This window comes from Nothoprocta perdicaria, unplaced genomic scaffold (assembly GCF_003342845.1).
Source record: "Nothoprocta perdicaria isolate Ctin4 unplaced genomic scaffold, notPer1 scaffold_344, whole genome shotgun sequence".
NCBI lineage: Eukaryota > Metazoa > Chordata > Aves > Tinamiformes > Tinamidae > Nothoprocta > Nothoprocta perdicaria.
In genome coordinates, this window is record NW_020455582.1 from 359,933 (window position 1) to 382,762 (window position 22,830).

The following is a 22,830-nucleotide window of genomic DNA, read 5'->3' on the forward strand; positions in this document are numbered from 1 at the left end:
TTTTAAACTTTTCTATAGACACACCTTGCATGTAGCAATCACATTGCTATAGTCACACTGAGCCATATTCAGGTTTACTTACTATAGTAAAATAATTCAAGTATTCTATAAACTGTAACATCTGTCAGGTCAAGAAAATGATGAACAAACAAGATTGATGATTGCTTAGGACAACACATCTTGGGTAGGTAAAGAGATGTAGAAAAGTGAGTCCCTATTTTAAGCACCTGTCACAGCTATTTACAAAAAGCCTCTGTGTGGAAGCATTATTTCTGATAGACATATATCTAGAATCATCATGTTGTGTTCTGGTAAGCTTGTGTCTGTTTGTATTTCTCCTTCAGCTTGTTAAAACATACTCTATTCTGTCCTGACCTGTCCTATCCTATTGAAAAAGATAGTGCTTGAATTTGCTTCAAAATCCTGCTGCCCTCTCTTTTGAGACTTTGAACAAATCTTCATATAAATTTCAAAGTGTTTTATATTGTAATGAAAACAAATCACCTCTTCTGCTTTTTTTTTTAAACGCTATTTTCTTAAGAAAATGTGGAACCACCATAGAACCACTTCTATGATTCTCTTCCAAATTCTTCATTGGTATCCATCCTTCCATATTTATGAGAAATCTAGGGCTACGTTTTTGAAATAGTTGATCCCTGAAGGTAAATACAAAGTCTTGACATAGCCTTCTAGATATGTGACATTAACCTGATAACTACCTTCGGTATTTTAATATCTATCTGTGTCCATTAGCATTCTCCAAGCCCATTAAGCAGTTTTAATTACATTTTAGAGAGGAGTGGCAATGTCAAATCTATTAATTCCATACAAAGTTTGGGAGTGTCGGGGGAAACAACTATGAAAGGCAAAGAAACCTCCATCATGCTTCAAATGTTTGGTCAGCAGAGTGCTCAATCCATGACCAACCAGCCAGTATTTAGGAGATGAGAGAGAAAGCTTGGCATTTTGCAAGCATCAGATCCTGACAATAGACAGGAGCTGAAAGTATAAAATATGGTGCAGTGGGCTAACTTATATGGGAAAAGCAAGAGCCACGACAGCGACAAAGAGGTTGTGCCTTGGGGACGAGCCAGAAGGAGATGATATGTAGGCCATCAAAGGAAATGGAGATTAGCACAGTGGAGGCCATAGGAACATGGCACTTACCTCCATCAGAGATAAAGCATCTTCATTTCTGTTGGTGACGGACCTGCCTATGGTTCTGATGGAATATCTTTTTAGAAGGAAGATTCTTTTAAGACTTGAAATAAATTATTTTTGTATTTTCCCTGATGATATGTGATATAGTGTATGAATATGTATGGAAGTATAAGAAGTCTATATTTAAACTTGAGCAACATACACTCATTTATTACCTGTACACACACACACAAAAAAAAATCTCTTTCCTTGTAACACAGAATCTCCAAATAGAGCAGAAACTCTCAGTGCTGATTAATTAATTATATTAATGGTGCTGATTATGAAATGATTGAGGAGGCTAGTTGATGTGTTGGGGTACAGGGTGCCCAGGAGAGACAGGGAAGAGTGCAGGGTGGTTTTGACTCTGAAACAGAAACTCTGTGCAATATTATAGCGTGTGCAGTCTCATTTTGAGCTTTAGTTTTTCTGAATGCTGTAGCCCTGTACCATGTAACCTCAAGCAATACATGTGGTTGAATTAGTACATTACTAGACAGATCTCTCCTGTTTGAATCTGTTCAGTCTGCAATGAAATCATGTGCTTTGAATATTGCCAAGAGTAAATCAATGATTCTCTTCGTTAGCCATCTACTAACTCCTACTTACTATTTCAGGTAGTTGGTCTTTATTTCATTACTGTGTTAGGAGACAAAAGTGCAACCACAGTAGCGCCAGAATAGCAAGTTCCTCTTATAAATACAAACAAACAATAAGACACAGCAGGCAGCTTATTTCTGGATAATTATGGGTTGATGGTTCAATGTGTACAACCCAAGGTCAATTGACTCTGATCTTTCCAGAGGATCAGTAACTGCTCTGAAATTTAATGAGCAGGGAGGTACGTTCTCAATAGGAAAGAGAACTTGCTCCCTTTCTGATATATGTGCTAGAAAGCTGCTTCTCTCAAAAATATTCTATTTAAATAAACAACAAAAAAGTTAGAGATTAACCTTATTCCTATTAAAATATTGAGGATCTCACCTTTGCTATACAGTTCTGCTACTGCTGTTTCATACAACTTCTTGCAAAGATGGTTTTAGGAGGTTTAGTTTCAGGTCCTTGAGGGCTCTCCCAGCTCTGCCATCTGCTTCCCCTCCTTCGCTCCTCCCCAGGTCTTCCCCAACCTCAGCCCCCATTTCGGCCAAGGCTGTGTCCGCCAGTCCTTGCCCCACCAGTCCCTGCCTGGCCACTAATACAGACCTGCCAATACCAGGCTGGGAAGCCACCGACATGAAAGCTGGGGCAGAGAAGCAATTTTAACAAGAGAATTTGGGAGGCCTGAACAGTTATGTATTTGATAACAAGCAGAATGTCAGATACAGGTACTTAATGCTGCAGGCCTGCAAGCACATTTAAAAATCTCTATTTCTTACTAGAGCAATGAAGCCCTTATTAAGGGATCTGTCTTCAAATGCCCAAAATATTACAATATTTTGGGACAGAACAATCCAAGGGAAGAAGGTGAGAAAAAACAGGATAGTTTCTTCTAACTGTGAATCATTAAAGGTAAACCAGATGGTTAATTTAACAATGGGAAAATGAGTAGAAATATGCTTAGGGCACAGTAAAATTTTTAATTTGTCCTTCCTCCTCAGTCTTAGCCACTGATCCATGAATCCGGATTAAATTCTGAGTGAATTAATTTACTGTATTATTAACACAATGTAATTGCTTAGGCTTTTATTTTTCACTGCGGCAACACAGACATTCTTCTACACAGTTTTCCCTACCTTTTGGGCATTACTCCATTCAGTCACCCACTGAAATGAATGCCATTGAGTAGCACAGAGTTCCTGAAGAGATAAGAAAACCTTGCTGTGAGTGGGGCCCTAAAAGCCTTTAACTGAAAACATCCTGCAGGAGGATTGATAACGTGATGAGGCCTAGCTGAGAGGAGCACTGTAAACTGGGGCTTTCTGTTCCGGCCCATGACTATCTGCAATGGCTCCTTTACATGGATGACGTTCGGCAGAGGATAAGGGATGCTCTCTTGCCACGTGGGTCGCCACTTTTGGGTTAGGCCACACACGAACTGAGGATTTTCCATCCTCAGGCTTGCCGGCGTAGTGGGAATTGGGACATGGGCTCCTCAGTACCAGAGTCAGAAAGGATGGCTGCTGAAGTTGAAAGACAAGTGGGGCACATGCTGGAGTAAAGAGATCCTTCTACTGATCGGTTTCCACTTACAAATGAGACTTTGGAGTGATACGATTAGAATGAAATTGCCTCTCCTAAAATGTGCATACTGCACTGCAAAATGTAGCCTACTTTCTGGGAAGACTACCTATCCTTACGTCCTCATAACTACTCCAGGAGCTGATGGTGTTCAGCACCAGCTCTTAAATGGGTGAAGGTGAGGGAAGAAAAGCAAGATAGCCAGTATCTTGCAGTTTGCCTTATAGAATGATAATAAAAACATCCAAACTGCTTTACTGAATTTAGAGGTATAGGTAACTTTGTCTCCCAAGGAGTGATCCACAGTTATTTTCTGTTACCTTTACTTAAAAAAAAAAATCTGAACGCAGTTTAAAACTTTAATATCTAGTGGGGGGTAGATGCATGCTGCAGTATATTCAATATGCATATCATATCACAGCAAACTTTCTCTTTAGTGAGGCGTCTGCTAGCAAAAAAATAACTTCAACTTAAAAGGCAATAGGGTTATTATTCCTACTTATTTTATCTTCAAACCCTCACTAGTGTATTAGGTTTTACATACAAAACTGCTATCGGTATTTTTAAGTGCATCTTTCACCCAGGCATTTCTTTTGACTTTTTTTCCCTCCTAAAAATTTTACTCTTTTTTTCTTTTTTTTTTAAAGTAAGGTTGGAGTCGTGATTTTCCTCTTTATGGAACAAAAGTATATTCCATTCAGGATAACCTGCTCCTTAAAAAAGCAAATAAAGAAATAAAGAACTTCTCTACAAACAAACTGTTTAGATAACCTAATCTAAAATAATAAATCATTTTTTCCAGGTACTTTCCACACAAGTGAATGTTACAAATTTATCATCTGTAAGAACTCTAGAGAGCTAGCTGCTTTTTCCAGTGTATAAAACCAACATTTCTTTTTTTTTTTTTTTTCTGATGAGTACAAAATCAAAGCTATTTTGTCTCGGTTGATGTTGGCGTATGTCCCTAATGTCAGCAGGTAGAAAACCATCCCGGTTTACAGAAACCCAGCAGGTTGTCATCACAGCATCTCAGAGTTCTTGTGAGTCCAGTTCCGGAGGCTGCGTGTGGACAGGCTGCAATGCTGGTGTCCATCTGAAGGGCTCATGCTCGGCCACTCTTAGCTCTATGTGACACGGGGAGACACTTCTCCTCCTCCTGCTCTGCCTTACAGTAAATAACCCACTTGCTACCTTTCCAGCATGTTCCCTCATGTCTGAGGATAGCTGTAAAACTGAAGGTTTTAAAGTTGAAAAGGGTCTTGTTTATTTGCAGAAGCCCTTTGGATGAAGGGCTGGACATTGAACCTTTGAAAAAGATGAAGCCATTTGCAGCATTAACAAGGCATTACACTGAGATATGCATTGTCTTAATACACAAAGTCATCCTTCACCTTACACTGGGGATCAGAGGTGGGGAAGGAGTGCAAATACCACAAACTACTGACTTGAAAACTCAAGTTTATCATCTCTGTATCTTAAATTTGCCTGGGCCATCTAAAGAATACTATGCAGCACAGTTCCCAGTAGTGCCAACAACTGTAAATTGTCCTTTTCATACAACCTTTTTGGATGAAACCAGGCTTAATTAAAATGACGATGAGTTTGGGAGTTCAGCCTATAATAAATCTCACAATAACACTGCTTTATGATTCACATAAATCAATGATAGGCTGCTTTCCCTCTCCTCTCCCCACCCCAGGAAAATGCAGGGAAAATCAAAAAAGCTATCAAGGCAAATAAAGTTAAATTTCAAATGTGAAACATAATCAGAAAAAAATACATGTTTTTAAAGACAGAATTCTATTCAAGCCTATAGCTGCATTTTCCTTTGCAGATCGTCTTTGAAAAAATTAGGCTCAAAGATCCTATGGTAATTATTTCCCTCGGCAGACTTCCAGTCTGACTTTTTAACAAGCAAGTCTAACAGATTTTCTTCCAAGGCTTAGTTTATATCCAGCAAATCATCTAATTCCTCTCGGTCCTGGGGCCGCGTGGATTGGCCAATTGAGCAGGACTCAGGAGAGCTGAATGCTATTCCAGGCTCCCGCACGAGCCTTCCAGGGAGCTGCTAGTCTCTGTGCTTTACTATCTGTAAAAGGCAGCAAATGATGTTGGCCATTTCTGTGATGACTTTTGAAATCTGTTGATGAAAAATGTTGCACATAAGCTGGCTATTGGTATTCATATTATCAAGAGAAAGGGCGCTGTGCAAAATTACATTGAGTGTCTCCCTGAAGGAGAAAATGAAGAAAGAGTGCTGCATCCCGCCTGCTAATGACTCACTGTGCTGCAGCTCTCATGTTCTGTCTCACTGGACTCCTCTGTTATGTGCGAAGAGTCTCGCCTTACAGATAGTCTTGTTGCCCAGAGAACGCTTTCTGTGGGGAGCATAGAAAGCGGGTCTAGAACATGGTGCCCGTGGTTCTGCCAGAGGCTGCCCTTGCCAAATTGGAAGGGCATGGCCATCCTCTACAAGGTCTATGTGAAGACCATAATGTTCCATGGTCTTCCAGCTTGAACCTACCTCTTCTACAGAGCATGCCGTGCAGGAACAGTAAGTACTCCGCTGCCACAGTCAGCTAGGAATTGCTTTTTGTACACAGAAAGACAAAGTAAAGTGCTGGTCCAGAAGGTCCAGCTTTTCTAACTCAAAAACATGTGTCATTTCTATGAATTAAGCATTTGTGCAAGTCTTAACAGATTTTTCCCCCATAAATATCTATCATCACCTATACCCTGAGTTTAAAGGTTATTTTAATGTTTCATATTTTCTTTATATTCTTTAATGTAATGGGAGAATAAAGAGGAGTTGATTAGCCTTGACTTTCAGAGATAGGTGTGTCCTTACCAGAAGAACAGCCGTCAAAGTAGGATTTAATCAGTTGCACCTTCCTTGTGTGGCGTACAGCTTTTCAACAGAGATGTGGAATTCTCCTAAAGAACGGGGATACTTTGGGCAACTCACATTAACTCCCACCCTTCCCTTCCTTCCTCTGGCCCCCATTATGTTCCACTTTGGTCCATTTCCCTTTGGAAAAGGCAACTGATCTCTTCATTGCCAGTGCTGAAATGTTCTAGCACGCCCGCCTCAGCTCTTACTTTGACACATTAACAAATCCATGTACTTTGCTGTTATCTGTGTGTGTATTTCATTTCTTACTATGTTACGTGTTTGTGCAGGATGCTGTATCATGTCCAGGGCGGGTAACAGCAGAACAATCTGAATTTAAACTTAAGAAGTAACTAGCTTGGCATCTTTCTGATTCTGTGATTGCTGTGGTTCCTGAATCCATTCTTTTTCCAACTATAGGATTCAGTATTCTGTATAATCATAGGATTCCACCTAAATCACTAGCAGTTAGATCCAACTGACATATGCTTAGCCTGAGATGGTGATCTGCAGCTTTATTTCATGATTTTCCCCAGAAATTTTCTTGTAACATTGCACACCAGTTCTGACATCAAGACAGAGCTCTACTAATTCACTACTCCTTCTGCAGTATCGTCTTATTTCCCCAAACTAGTGTGCAGCCTTTTGGCTGGACATTAATAATAGTAAGGAATCATGGTAACAGACAAAGCATCTATTATATATTTTTCCTTTTTTTTTTTTTTTTTTTTTAATCCCATTTCATCACCAGCTGCATTCAGACCAGGATAAAGGAGATGGATCTCTTAAGTACATCCTTTCTGGAGACGGAGCAGGAGACCTCTTCATCATCAACGAAAACACCGGTGACATCCAGGCCACAAAGAGACTGGACAGGGAAGAAAAGCCTGTTTACATACTTCGCGCCCAGGCTATAAACAGGAGGACTGGACGACCAGTGGAACCAGAATCTGAGTTCATCATTAAGATCCATGACATCAATGACAACGAGCCAATGTTTACAAAAGACGTTTACAATGCCAGTATTCCCGAAATGTCAGATGTTGGTAGGTGCTAACAGCTGATTTCAGTGTCTGGTCTGGATTGGTTCTGAAGTTACTTAAGGGCCCAAAGTTTACAGGCACTGCATGTTGCTGCTTGAATTTTGGGCAACTCAGCCACTTAAAAAGTCTAAGTAACTGCAGGAGGACAGTGACAATCATTTACAGAAATCAGAGGTATCAGCTGGCTGGAAGCTACTGCAGTCCAGCATAGCTCAGAGAAAGTTGAGCTGAACTGTCCTCTGTGACACCTGTAAAGAGCTTAACATGCATTGATATCATGATCTACCACCATTGTATTATTCATATGTTAGGCCATTGTCACCTGACTGTTGTCACAGTCCTAAATGTATTGAGCAACACTTGCTTAGTTCAGGATGGTAAAAGAAAAAAGTGGAAGAGAGCAGGTCTAGAAGCAGGAGTTTGCACTTCAGGAGAGAAACTACCACACAAATCAACTCATCACTGATTCTGAGCTATGCCATTAAATTCCTTTGACCTTTGCTGCTCTTTTTGTTTCTTTTTAAGCAAAAAATAAGCCCCAAAGTCTATCGATGTCAGCTGAAATCTTGCCTTTGATTTAAAATGTATCAAGCTAGTGTATCAAGAAAATATTTTTTTTCAAATATGATGTTAAGATTGATTTTTTTTTTCAGAGACACTGACAGGTTTTGATTCTTTGGTTCTTAGAAGGGTCATTTTGATTTCTTTGTCAGAGAGAAAGGGATACTTGAACCACAAGAAACATGTTTCTAATCTAAAATAATACCCAGGGAGAGAAACATTATTAGGCACAATCAAGAAAGAGATTAAAATAGAGCTCAAATAATATGAAAATAAAGACTGTGGGGTATTCTCTCCTCTCATTCATGGGACTTGCCACCTGGATGGAACCTCATCTGGTGAAGAGAGGAGCTGATACTCCTAGCATTTATTGTTTAATATGTGACGTGAATGCATTCTTCACAAATCCATTTTAAATCCTTAATCTGAGCTCATTTTTCATCTTTACTAGCCCTTCACCAGGAATTCAACATCATTTCTTTTTCTAGAAAGAATTAAAAATTCAGATTTACTTTCTCGCATCAAATACCTCAAGACTAAGCTTGTTAACATTGTAAATTTTAGTTTGACTTGTTACATGAATGAATAAATTTCCAAAATTTTATCCCTCACATAGATTCAAATTTTCAATGCTTTCAATACCTGGGGGAGATGGTTTCTCAATTCTTCATAAGAAGTATAATAAAGTATCCCCTATCTAATCAATAACTGGACTCAAAAGAAGCAAGCTATCATTTTGTTATTGAATCTATGTCCCTTAGGAGCACAGACTTATACAGAATAAGAATTACTCTAAACTGTTGTGATAGATTTGAATTGAACCTGAACTATACTTATTTTGTTTTAAAAAGTCCTTTTAAGAAGCATACACTTTTTTTATAAATATTCCATATTGTCATCCAAATACATAAAGCATATGTACAAGAATATGAAAAATATACATTCCTGATGCATTTTGAGAGATGTTTTAGAGGCCTATAATATCCAGTTACTCGTAATAAATATCCAATCTGTGATTTATGGATCCTATCCATAATTTAGAATATGCTTTTTATGCACTGTTATATTATCAGTGCAGGCAGGATGACTTGGTGGCTATTTATAAATATTTTTAAATACAAAGAATCCCTCTGTTTGCAAGATTACCCTGTTTGCAAGTTCCAGCATTGTGGAACACAACTGCCTTGTGCAGTTTCTTTCACCAAGGTCAACAGAGGATTCTTGGCAGCGTTCTCATCCCTAGGTTGGGAAAAGGTGCCCGTGTACTCAGCTCCCTGGCTGATCTCAGTGAAAGGATGAGCCTTTTACATGGAGACCCCATCATTTTCCCTGGTTGTGCAGCTCCAATAGTCCAGTGCTGCACCAGCTATTAGTTGCAGTCCCCTTACACAAAAGAAAAAAGAAAGAAAAAAAAAAAAAAAAAAAAGATAATGCAAATACAGCCTATAATTGGGTTGCATTTCCAAAGGAAGCAGCAGCAGACATATCTTGGACTTGTCTACCTCTAGAAGAGGGAAGGAAAGGCAAAAAAAACATGAGGTCTTCATCCACAGAATCTCATGCCCCAAATAATCAACTCATATGTTTTTCTTTATGGAAAACATGAATTTCATTCAACTTCCTGCTAGATATTGGGCATAGAGATATGTGAATTTTAAGAAGACTAGTATTGTCTTTTGGGTGTTCTCAATTCATGTATTTCTACAGCAGCATTTTCCATATTTTTAAAACTCTTTCTATACAACCGTCAGACAAACAACAGGTATAGGAAATAGCATTTTTCACTCAAAAATATTTGTTATGACATTTAGATTGCTTTAAAGATGCTAAAATAAAGACCATTAAAGAAAGTCCAACTGGCTAGATAATACAAACAAGTACAACATAGACTGAGTTGTTAATGGGGAAAAAAATGGATTTTAATTTTCTTTATCATTGCAGGCACCTTTGTTGTACAAGTCACTGCAACTGATGCTGATGATCCTACTTATGGGAACAGTGCTAAAGTTGTCTACAGCATTCTCCAGGGACAACCGTATTTCTCTGTCGAATCTGAGACAGGTCAGGAGACCTTATCTGTCATTCTCTGACAATGTCTGTAATTTAAAATGACATGCTAAGCCAAGCTAGGATGTATTAGACAAAAACTTCAAAGAGATTACATCTTACTCGGTGCAAAATCTGACAAACTTAATAGAGCGATACATCTGTAAACATGACACCTACATTATTTTAATCTTACCAGCAAAGTCTAGTAAATGAAATTAGCACTAGATGTGAACCAGTTTTCAATCTTTTTTAATGAAGAGTGGGTACAGAGACTGTTGTAGATGCTTAAATTAAACCAAATAGGTTGGCTCTTAGAAGAAGGGGAGAAGCAGGTGGGTGTGAAACAAAATGCTTCATCCTCATAGATCTTCATAATGGATAAATAAAGACTGAAAGTTTGCTCTTTCTTTTTTTTTTCCCCTCCTTCTGCTTCTCTAAAACTTGTTTAAAGTGATTACAATTTCTGTGCATCTGCAACATATCACTTTCATGCTAATTTTATGAAAGAAAACTTAATTAAGAATAATGATATAAGAGGCAAAATTGGCTGTTGCTCTACACTAGAAGTTCACAAATAGAATCCCAAACTTCAGAGTTCTGTTTCTGGAAGACGCTTAAGTTACACACAGTGACTGGAATTACTTATGAGCTTAAGACAGGTTTGGAACTTGTGCATGTAAAACACATGAATTCTGGTTGACTCAAACTGCAATATCACTGGACTCACTGCATAGATAATCTCCATGCAGAAGAAAACTCTATTCTTTATGAACTCCTAAGTCCCTGAAAATAAAACATGAAGAGAAATCCCTCAATGGTGGTCTGAAGTGATAAGGAAAGTAAGGCTAGGAGAGATGCTAAATATGTTGTCCAAAGGTATAACTAAGACTATTTTATGATGCTTGCAGGAAAGAGTCACCTGCTTTGGAAATCTTTCCAAACCTTTCATTTGTTTTCATGAACATATGCCAAGTTCGAAAGTGGGTTGTAAGTCAAAACAGTCACTATGTGAAACTCAGAAAAAGCAAATTTTGTAGGAAAGATATCTTTGCTGTCCAAGGCTAGCAGAAACCCTAGTCTCAGAATTTAAGTTAAACTCTCAGATCATAAAGCAAGACACATGCTGCATTTAGAGATGATGCACAAAGACCCCAAAGCAGGGGCAGTGCAAGGCTTTCTTCAATCTTGACATGCTTAAAAAAAACCACCAAAATAGCTTTTGGATCCTAACCACGTTAGTTCTGAATCAAAGGGCCCTGATATTCTGTGTGTGTACTGAGAGGAATCTGGGTTAATGTTTGCTTCAAGGATAAGGGTATTTGGATACTACAGAAAAGCAAGTTTTTGCACTGATGCTCTCACTGTGAGTTGGACAGCAGACTAGGTGTTCTTCAGTTCAGAGATACAGCAAGGATGTCTTAGCTCAGAGTTCAAGAGCAATGGTCTTTTAGTGAGAGGGCAGTATGGGGAAAAGGGGGAAGCAAAGCAAATCACAGAGTTGAACTGAATGCCTTAGAAATCAATGACGAACTTAACAGAGTGAAGAAAATCTCCACTGAAGTTACTATAGTTTTTCCTATGGATTTCAGTACTATCATTTCCCCACTTGTGTCTACCATGGAGTAAGTTTTTAGCCTTAAGAGACGCAGTAAGAACTCAAACATTTTGCATTCACAGTAAATCTAAATGATTGAATGTCAATAGGTATCAGGATCATAACCGATACTTACGCCTCTGACGAAGGAAGTGCTTGGCAAAATCATTTCAATCAATGTATAAATAGAAATATTCATACTTGGGCATGCTTGGATGCTCACAATTTTCTTAATTAATTTCCCCTGTTTAATGTTGCTGTACTGCCTCTTTAATGATGTCTTGTTGAAATTTGCTAGTTTTTTTTTTTTTTTCTTTTTTTGGCCATACCTATCAAAATAAAAATATTGACAGAAGAGGGGAGAAAAGATGCAGCACATTACAATGAACAACAAGCATTTTTCCAGATCAGTGAGGGATTTCAGCACAGAACAGAAAGAGGATAAATAGTTATGTAAAGTAACATTGCTCACAAACAGATAGCATATCTTTCTGGGGATGTCACTAATATTGTGTCTGTCATACAGGCAGCAGCCTGAGATATGATATGACAAGTCTGTAATTTAATGTGCCATCTCATAACAGGAAATATTTGTGCTGGGCAAAGTTTACTCATTATACAGACACTGTTTTGTTCTTTAGGCTCTGATTTTACTTTTTTTCTAATATTAGTTTTCATCAAGCTCAACATTAGCGAAACTCTGCTCTTCAATTTTCAGGCATTATTAAAACCGCTTTGCTGAACATGGACCGTGAAAACAGGGAGCAGTACCAAGTGGTCATCCAAGCTAAGGACATGGGAGGCCAGATGGGTGGATTATCAGGAACCACCACCGTGAACATCACCCTGACGGACGTCAACGACAACCCGCCGCGCTTCCCCCAGAGTACGCAACACTTACAGCATCTGTGTCTTTACAGCAGAACAGACAGAAATTGATGTGTTTTTTCACCTCACTTATTCTTTCTGCTGTCATTAACTTATGGGGTATCAGACTTCCTTTGAGAAAGAAAAAAATAAGAAAGAGTGCGCAAGGAAGCAAGCGGTAGCATCATGTGAAGGTTCCTTGCAGTGGTTGGGAAGGGCATCTTTAATATTTTTGTTCCAGTTGCAGGAGATAGTCTGAGAGATTAACAGATGTACAAAAACAACCCCTTTTTTCATCTATTCATGAAATAGCATGGATGGATATGATTATATTTCTAGGTCGACATTGTTTCTGAAACACCTTGTAGATGACTGTGTTTTTAAGATGGATGTTCCAACCTAGCATATCTAGATTTTTAAACATATTTACTTAAGTAGGTAAAATGATCGTCAAAGCAGTTCTATCAAAATGAATATTCACCCAGGAAGCATTTGCTTCAGGAGGTTTTCCTATACTCATTGCACACAGAAACAAAGGCATATATATATAAATGTACTATGTATTTCTGCCTGTTTTTCTTCCCTTGCCTCAGGTCAGTTAGCAGGTATTTGTGTGAGATTTAAAGGAACCAGTTGAGTCACATCTCCAACAAACACAGTCATTTGTCATTATTCATGGCCATCAGTGATTTAAAAAACTTGTATTCGTCTTCTTCTCTTTCTCTTCCCTTTTCTATACTCTTCTCTCTTTTATCCTTTTTGTTTTTGGCTCTATCTCCCACTGCTCTGTGTGCATCTGTGTGTGTGTGTGTCAGTGTGTGTCAAGTCAATAGCAGCTGTTCTAGAAAATAATTGCAGATACTATCAGACAAATCAGCAAGCTTTGGCAGTTAAATCACTGGGAAAGTTATTGGAAGCAACTTGTCATTTAAGTTCAAAGTCTGCTCTTAGCTGTGGGCAAACCTTTTCCATTTAAATTAGAACAACTTAAGAGGAAATATAGCACTCTGCCTCCGATGAGTTAATTAAACATGTCTGCACATAAGTGTCTTCAATGCAAAAGCCAAAGATACAGCTTCATAATGTCAATATTCCCTAAGTATTCTTTTTTCTCGGAGGAGATTTCAGTGTTGCCCATTAGAAATAGGTGTTTGGGCTGCATTTGCTTTTTCTGGATTTGCATAGTCTTACTGTGTTGTATTGGCCTCTGGCAGGTCTATTTTATTTGCCTGTTGACCTCAAGAAGTTTTTCATGTTCCATTTTCTTATGGCCAAAAGAGATCACAGTAATGTCTAGAACTGGGCATTTGTTTCTAAAGATACATGTAGGCAGAAAAATAAAATGCCTTTCTGTACTGGAAAATAGATAAAAGAAAACGTTACTTTTACCCGTATGGCTGTAAGACAGAAGCTGAAGGTTTTTGCCCAAGGAAGATCTGAAGATACAGCGGCTCAGTAAACTCATCTGTGAATGCCCAATATAGATAGTGGGCTAAGAGGTGGTATCCAAAATGTCACCATCCTGATGGACAAGTTTCCTTCTCTGTCTGTCTTCTGCAGGCACATATCAGTTCAGAGCTCCTGAGTCTACCCCACCTGACTCACCCATCGGCAGAATAAAAGCCAATGATGCTGACGTGGATGAAAATGCAGAGATCGAATACAGCATTACTGAGGGGGACGGACACGACATGTTTGGAGTCATCACAGACAAGGACACACAGGAAGGAATTATAACTGTCAAAAAGGTACATTTCTTAACACACGTAATCCCAGGCTCTGATATACATCAATGCATATTTCTTTATCCTTCTTACTAGCGCAGCATGTGCAGTTATTGATTTGAATTCTATTTACTTGAAGTCTCTACAACACTTCCTATGCAAAGCTTCTTTTATACAACCCATCTGGAACCCTGCTCTTACACTCTCCTTTACTAAACTAATGCACATGCTTTAAGAGATCTAAGGAAGGCCCGAGAGAAAATTCTACAATCTGAAGATATTCACATAGCAGCTCACAGAAGTACTCTCTGACTGTGATTTTGTCACTGCTGGGCTTACAGGGTTTGCTCACGTATTATAAAGGTGCTGTCCTAAGACTACAGACATAATCAGTATCACATTGCCTACTTTACACTATTAGGAGGTGTTGAACTGTGTAGGCTATAGAATATTAAAGCACACAGACAAATTTATTTTGACTCATATTTTGCAAAAATGTAATTAAGAAAATCCATCAGTGTGCTTTTACTTCAGAAGAAAATCACAGTGCCTTGCTGGATCACAATGGACATCATCTATTAGGTTGCACATTGGCTGTCAGAAAAGGTTTGAGAAATATTGTTTACAGTGGGTTATCAGGCGAGCTTGATAAGGTTACAGATATCATCCTCCATCAGTTCAAGTTCAGTCATCACTAAATAGACATTGTGTAGATTCTCAGAACATGCACTTTGCTTGTTGATATCAGTACGACACCTGTCATTACTTGTTTTTTAAGAGATGCCTCCCAGGGGCTGATTATGATACCCGTCTAGTTCTGTTTGTGTTTCTGTCTGTTGCTGATGGAAGCCCTGGCTGCTGTGGAGCTCTGTACAACATAGTGGAAAAATGGGGGGGATTCCTCTCTACAATTTCTCTAAGTAGGTAGAAACAAGTTGCCGACTAAGTGAGTACTCTACAAGAAACAGTCCCTACTTGCTTCTCCTTCACACTTTTAACAGAACATAATATAATCCTATCCTATCCAAATATGATGTTTTCCTTGACGGGTGGTCCTCAATCTCCTCTGACACCAGATGACATGCTGTTTCATTTCAGCTACGGAATGCCAACATTTTAACGAGTCAGCTCCTATAAAATCTTTCCCCCTATAGTGTATGATGCTTAAGGCCAACAAACAGAAGAGAAAAGTAACTAAGTTACAAAATTAACAGAATAAAAAGCATGAGGAGTTGGGACTATTTGAGAAGGAATGATTCATTTAGGAGTTTAGGAGTTCCAGGCATAGAATTCCCTGCAAATGCATATTTTTGTGGAGTTTACTGTTAGTGGCAAACAGATCATTTCTGCCAGCATTTTAATCTCAGTTTAGGCTCCTGTTACTGCACAGGCCTCTCCCTGATGTCTCCCCATTCACTTGGCACATCTTGCTGCAAGCTGAAACAAAGACCTCTCAGATTCTTTTCTTTTTCTTCCAAGGCACTGGATTTTGAAAATAAAAATCTGTATATTCTGAAAGTGGAAGCTACCAATACTCACGTGGACCCTCGGTTCCTCTACTTGGGGCCATTCAAAGACTCAGCTACAGTCAGAATTCAGGTGGAGGATGTAGACGAGCCCCCGGTGTTCAGCAGACCTGCCTATATAATTGAAGTGAAAGAAGATGTTCCGATAAACAGCATAATAGGAACAGTAACAGCTCAGGATCCGGATGCTGCCAAGAACCCTGTCAAGTAAGCATTGACTATTTCACCTCATGCTTAGTGTTTCTTACTGGTTCATTTTGTTTTATTTGTGCCAGTGTACAAAAAAAAACTTTTAAGAATGAAATTGTTCAGGTGTACTTAAATGCAGAGTGTTGTAGATGGCAAATGATCTCTTACACTAGAGCATATATATGTATGCATGATTGTGTGTGCATGCCCCTTGCATTACTGAATTATACCCTAGCTTCTGCAGTAACTAATGATTGTGATTATTTCTCAATGACACTACCTACCCAAGAAGATTTACTGAAAAATAAAAGAAAAAAAGGCACTAGAAGAGGCTGGTGTTCCCTGTTTAACACTTTCCAGTGCATTGCATCCTCTTGGCTGTGTGACAGGAGAGCAACTCAACAGTCCTTTCTTCTCACATCCTTCCAGTCCTCAGTTAACTGAGGTCACATCTACCTTCTCTAAATTACCAGCAGAGATGCCTTAGAAGCAGCTCACATGCACACAGGCTGTGATCTCACTTCTGTCAGCATAAGGCTGGTAAGATAAGAATCAGGATCATGAACTTCATAAATTACACTGGCCATAAATCAATACGCTATGCTTAGAGGAAGTGGAAGAGACTTAAAGCCCGAGTAGGTAAACCTACGCTGTCATCCTCTGTAAACTGTGTAACAGCTACATTGTTGGTTTATAAAACAGAGGTCTCACTTAGAAAGCTCAGTGCATCTGCAAACATACTTGAGTACGTAAATCGTGTTGGATAGAGTAGGAAAGAAATTTTAAACAGCTATGCCCTTTAACTAAAGTTCATTGCTACTGAGAGGCCAGTAAAAGGAGGAAATGAAAAACATAGCGATATTAAATTCAGGTCAATTTTCAAAATGTCACCAGGTTGGACACCTTGTAAGTGCAATAGTTGACTTAAAATCAAAATAGAACAATGCAAGTTTAATAAAGTCCACTCCACCGATACTTTGCACTTGTGCAAACAACTGGCTTTCATCAAGATATCTCACAATGCTTATGAAAGTCTTACTCTTATGAGTAAGTTTTAAGCTCTCGGCTCATCTTTCAGGATGGATAAATATTATCATCTCAATTTCCTAGATGATGAAACTAAATCTAAAAATCTTTTGTGGCAGAAGCCTTCTTTGTCTTCAGTTTGTGGGCAGTGTTTTGCACAGAAATCAACACTTAAACCTTATCAGGTTTGGATTTATTTATGTCATGACGTGCAACCAAATAAATGAATTTCTGGATTAGCACAGCATAGCAAATGGCCATATAGTTTTTTTGCTAACTTTGGAGAAGCCCAGAGACTGAATAAACACCTGATACAACATGCATTTTTGGGCATGCTAGCAAAAAAAATAAAACCAGGTCTTGATGGAAACCTGGCCCTTTCCAGCCCTCGTATGAACCTCATTTTCATATGTACTGTTTGTATTGTATTCCACAAGCACTAACTCCTAATTGTAAGTGCTTTATATCAGGTAGGGATTATACTGTGCATTGTTGAGTGTTGCCTCCTGGCTCTTTTTTCTGAATATGGATGCTATAAGTTGTCACCCTTGGCAGGATAGTTCTTTAATACTGTATGGGAACTCTGCCTGTTATTCGGACAAGGAGATATTAGATAATTACTGAGCAAAATATAATAGAGGTGTCAAAATTCATGCAGAGCAGCAGAAACCTATTTCCCTTGTACACTACCATCATGTAACAATCAAGGTGAAAGGAAAAGAAACAAGAAGAAAAAACAAATGAGGAAGAGGTTAAAGTAACAGAAATAAATGCAGTAAGAGGAAACGGGGAAATCAGAAGAGGGGGAAGAAAACAACAGACAGCAATAGCCTGTGAGATGTAAGCTTGCAATAAGATGTGATTTTATGGTGTTAATATCTTCTGTATCTCCTAGACTTTAGGGCCACAGTTTGCATCTGCATCTTTTGACAGTGATTTTTTTTTTCCATCATGCACTGGAGATGCTAAACCCGATTTTCACTCTGAGCTTCGGGAAAGATGCAATTAGACTGCATATATATATATACATTACTTGTCACTTGCTTGTCAATTTTCCTTGACATTTTAAAATAAAATCTTTAGACACTTGATGTTACAATGAAAGCCTTCCATTTTCTCCTCCACTTGAGTGAAGATTTCTCTTTTTAAACAAGCTGAGCCCTAACGCTGTTAGATGAAAGATCCTTTGATCTTCCATTAAAGGAAACCTTCACAATATCATTATGAAAATGCATTATGAAAAATTCACACACACGTCCCTTCCTGACCCACAAATCTTCCTGACTCGCAGCTGCATTAGCTGCTGAGTAAAAGAAGACAATGAAGCAACAGTAGAAAAGGAAGTGGGTACCTGCCCTGATTGTTAGAGTGCATCATTCACCCCCCATGTATTGGTAGAGCCCTATCTTATCAGCCTAGCTCTTATAAATAAGCTTGCCTGCAATGTGACATTAAGAAAATGCAGAAATGCACCAAGAGGTATTTGTCTCTATGTAAATAGTCATCCGTAGATAAACTCATCAATAAACTCCTGATTAACACTCCACTGTCCAGTTGTGTTATAAAAAAAGTCTTGCACACTTGCGTTTGATCTAAACAGAAATGATTTTATTACCCACTGCTTACTGGGGAAAAAAATGCTGCAACTGGCTGTGTTGTACACCAGATCTTCTTAAATTGCTAGTTGAGTTTTTTTGCTATAGTAACTCCTGAAAGGCATAATGAAGTTCATCAGTCACTAGAACTGCCTCCCTGCTGTGATTTGATTTACTAAAGTATCCCAGATGAAAATGATCTGCAAACAAATGTAAGGCTTAATTTTGTTTGTGTATTTTACTGGCAATATATTTGCATGTGTTAGAGTCTCTCTCTCTCCCTCCCCTTCATCCTGTTGTGTGCAAGGAGAGGATGGAATCTGCACAATTACCTTTTAACTTCCTGGCTTGTCAAGTTTTCAAGATTTGAGAGGGGTAAAGTCCTGCCATCTGACAAATATGCACCAGTGGTTTCATTAAATAAATGTAAAAATGAGTTTGATGTTGTCTGCTTAATTCTTAGTGGGTTATGAACCATTAAGTCAGAATCGCCACCAATTCGACATAATTAACAATGCTTGATCAAAGGGGACGGGATTATATAAACTGAGAAATAGAAGTGACAGTCTAGCTTATTAAAATCATTCTTCTAGGCTAGGGTTAATGATATAATTAGAATATACTTTAACAGCATTGACCTTGTATGTGTTTTCTCTTGAATATGAAGAAATAAAATTAACATTTCATTAAGAAGCTGTCCTCTGTTATTGCTTTTTTGAGTTTACAAATGACTTGAATATACATAGGGTTTTACAAAGACTTAAATTTTAAATTCTGGGCATCCTGAAGAGAAAAACCTCCATGCTACAGCACTGTTAATCCTAGTAAGAGTCCATAAAGAATTGGTTTCATTTCTCCCAGATACAATATTACAGACACAACTGAATTTAAGAAGTTTTACAAAGTAATCATAGCTATTAGAATATACCAAGGCATTAAAATGTTCCAAAACAGCAAGATATTTTAAGTTCATTCACAATATGAAGCATAAGTGAAAGCATAATGAAAGAAAAAAATGGACTGCTCATGCCTAAAGCTAGAGACTTGCTTAAATATCTTGCTGAATGAGCCTAAAACGTACTGTTATAGTTGTCTAGAATCACTAATCTATGGGAAATTTTGATATTTCATTTCAAATAGGAATGAAAAATCTGGATTTACTGCCAAAAGGAAATACTACAGTATTCCAAATATATGGAAATGAGAGGCAGAATATCTTAAATATAACTGAATGCAAAACATAGCAACTTAATGTCATATAAAAGCCTGAATACATGAAAATTAAAATGAAATGTTTACCATACCAAATACTTAGTTTGTCAAAAAGTAAGAGATTCGGGTCAATTTTATATAAACTTGCTTCCATCAGAAATCTCAGCTAAGTCAATGATTTCTCACATAATACTTAGATTTGGGCAAAACCACATACTCTTTTGGATCTCTCCCATCAGCCGGCACTGCATATTATGTACACTTTGGCATGGTCTTTTTAGGTTGTCAGGAGTGTCATAATACCGTGTAACCACTTAGTGATACCAGTTAAGTTGACAACGTATAGTTGAAGTTTTGGTGCCATTGGTCCAATGAGAGCAAGATGTCAGACTAAATGCCTGTGGGGATGAATATTATATCCCTTTTGTTTACTTGCAAAGAATCAGAAAGCATTTGTTTACAAGTTAATTAGCACATTTGCCTTTTAATTTAACCTTTCCTCTGTAGTCCATGGGCTCCTCTACTCTCTGAAGCGAAGAGACACTGCACGGGAGCTGGGAAATACGTGTGGGATAAGGGGCAACAGGTTGCTGAGCTGCTCCTAGAGCAGAGCAGGGAATGGACATTTCCCTCTTTAGCCTTTGCATTCCGCTGTTCTACAGTGACCCTATACTCAGTCTGTCACTCTCCTAGCACTCTCCTAGTTTTAATCCAACTACACACTGGCTCAGCCATACCTCTATCCTTTCTCAGGCTCAAGGGACAGCACTAGTTGCTTTCCTTCCATTGCTATGGCATGCAAGGAGACCAAGGGAACATACAGGCTTTCCTAAGTGCACATCAGCACACATTAGTGTTGTACAGAATAATGCAGTTGTACAAACGGAATAATGCAGTTGTATGAACAAAATAATGCAGCGGTACAGTCGCTTTAGCAACATCAGACACATGTCTGTTAAAACCTCCATAATTTATGCAGTTTTCTTTTTGCAAGAGGTGGAATCAAGTCACTGCATTCGGATAAGGATAGCAACACACTCTCCCATAAACTGGAAACTTCTACAAGTTATATTCAGTACAGCAGAAAAAAAAAGATTAGATGGAAAGTCTGAAACCATTCTTAGACTCCGAACTACAGAGTGGGTTAGCATTTGTTTTCACATCTTGCTTACCACATCAAGTAGCGGCGAGCAACCTAGTTTTAATGAATTGCAGCAAACCTTTGTGTGACATGTGCCATGCAATAATGAATCTGTTTCTTGCTGACCTACTTGGGGGGTGGGAGCAGTCTTTTTAAACACTGGTAAGTGAAACAAAGAAATGAGCTCCAGCTATCAAATTTTCTGTCAGAAGGCCAACAGCCTTAAAATAAACTTCCTATCTTTCACAGACTTCACATTTCTCACTAAAACCAAAGCTTTGATGAGCCTCTGGGATATGAAAATTGCACACAGCAACTCATTTATGCAGTGATAGTGCCCACCTTCTAAATGAAACCTCCAATGTGTCATTATCCAGCAGCTCAGAACAGGCTCTTTGTGTGAATATAAAAAGATGCTGAAGCCTGCACTGAAAACAAAAGGAAACCCCATTTACTAGTTGTTTGATGTCTAGTCTTAGAAAATGTTTTAAGGGCATAGAAATTACAAGGAAAGCATTCTTCTAACCACTGTATCTGTATTTGCAGGTATTCTGTAGATCGACACACTGATATGGACAGAGTATTCAACATCAATTCAGGAAATGGTTCGATATTTACTTCAAAACCCCTTGACCGGGAAACATTGCTATGGCACAACATTACAGTAATAGCAGCAGAGATCAGTAAGTCAAACCCAGAAACCACTGCTGTCCCTGATGTACTGAATTTAGCCTTCTAGCTGAGTGTGTGGAAAGCATGTGGCTGGGCAAATGTCGGTTTATACGGATACAGCTACTCAATAGCAACAAGGCAGCAGAAACCCTGGAAGAGACGGTTTTCTGCTTCCTAGGGGCATCATTTATGAAGAGGTAACTTAGCTGAACAGGAAGGAAAGGTGACACTTTTCTCTCAGATGGATCAGTAAGACCCATGGCTCAGTAAGAGCCATTTTTAAGTTTGAATATAAATGTTGAATTCTGAAAAGTGCTATACAGCATGGTTTAAAATCATAGTGGTTTTAAAATCATGGTCACATTTATTCTGATCTCTACTGGATTCAGCACAGGCTGTATGTTTTCCAGTAGGTCTAAGAAGGCTGAATTGGTGGAGTTGTCTACTTCTTTATCAGCTTCAATAGGTTTTCCCTTTCTAACTTCTTTATTCACTTGAAATTTGAATCCGTTGTTACAACTGTCCTGTTGTTTAGTTCAGGACTGCTCAGAAATCATCTTGTAGTAGTTCTAGTCACACTGATGTTAGGCGCTAAAATGCAAGAGATAGAGATGAGGGTATGTAACACTAGGTAGGCAATAAACAGTCCTCATTACTGAAATGCATTAACTACAAGCATAGCATGCGACCCACCCAGATATAACCCAAATATAACGCAAATAAGTGCCGTAATGGGTCACACTACCCACAATTGAGAAGCATGGTGGGATGGTAGGTTAATCTAACACTACCACCTGGTCTGCGACTCTCCCAAAGGCTTTGTGCAATTCAGAAGTTAAATTAAGTTCTTTTTTAAACACGATCTGACACAAAAATAAGCTCTCCTTTTTCGTCTTGTGTTCATGTGTATGCTCGTTCAGCTGCTGAATAGGGAAGGCAATGCAACCAAGGAGTACTTGAGTTCAGCTCTTCTTTCTCCTGCAGAAAGTCCAAAAACTGAAAACTGCTTCAAGCCCCACAACATGATTGAGGCAATCAGATGGAGTTACATAAAACAGCAGCGGGCTAAAACTTTCCCACTCTTGAAAGCTTTACCTGAGTCACAGTCAGGTTGCATTTCTGTTAAGTGTTTGAAGCCGTGATCTAAGATCAAGACTTGGCTGATCCTACACTCTGAGTTCCTGGGGAGAGGAGGAAAGATAAATGAGTAGAAAAGAAAGAACATTAAGAAAACGTACTTGTATGGATCACAATGGAACTGAAATTGCTGTCTATTATAAAAATATCTGTAATATGTGAAAAACAACTCAGATCCTATCTGAAATATCCATTACATTGCCTCCTCCCCTGAGGATAGACTTTA

The 22,830-nt window shown here is 38.6% G+C and overlaps 1 protein-coding gene across 1 annotated transcript in view; it reads left to right on the plus strand.

Annotated features, from left to right (window-relative positions):
- CDH6 (cadherin 6) overlaps nucleotides 1-22,830 on the plus strand; it is a 57,718-nt gene that overhangs the window by 26,527 nt on the left and 8,361 nt on the right. Inside the window, exons 4-9 of the mRNA XM_026043990.1 lie at nucleotides 7,020-7,314; nucleotides 9,814-9,933; nucleotides 12,234-12,401; nucleotides 13,943-14,130; nucleotides 15,586-15,839; nucleotides 21,342-21,478. Of these exons, the coding sequence (XP_025899775.1) occupies nucleotides 7,020-7,314; nucleotides 9,814-9,933; nucleotides 12,234-12,401; nucleotides 13,943-14,130; nucleotides 15,586-15,839; nucleotides 21,342-21,478 (1,162 nt within the window). The remainder of the gene's footprint in view (nucleotides 1-7,019; nucleotides 7,315-9,813; nucleotides 9,934-12,233; nucleotides 12,402-13,942; nucleotides 14,131-15,585; nucleotides 15,840-21,341; nucleotides 21,479-22,830) is intronic.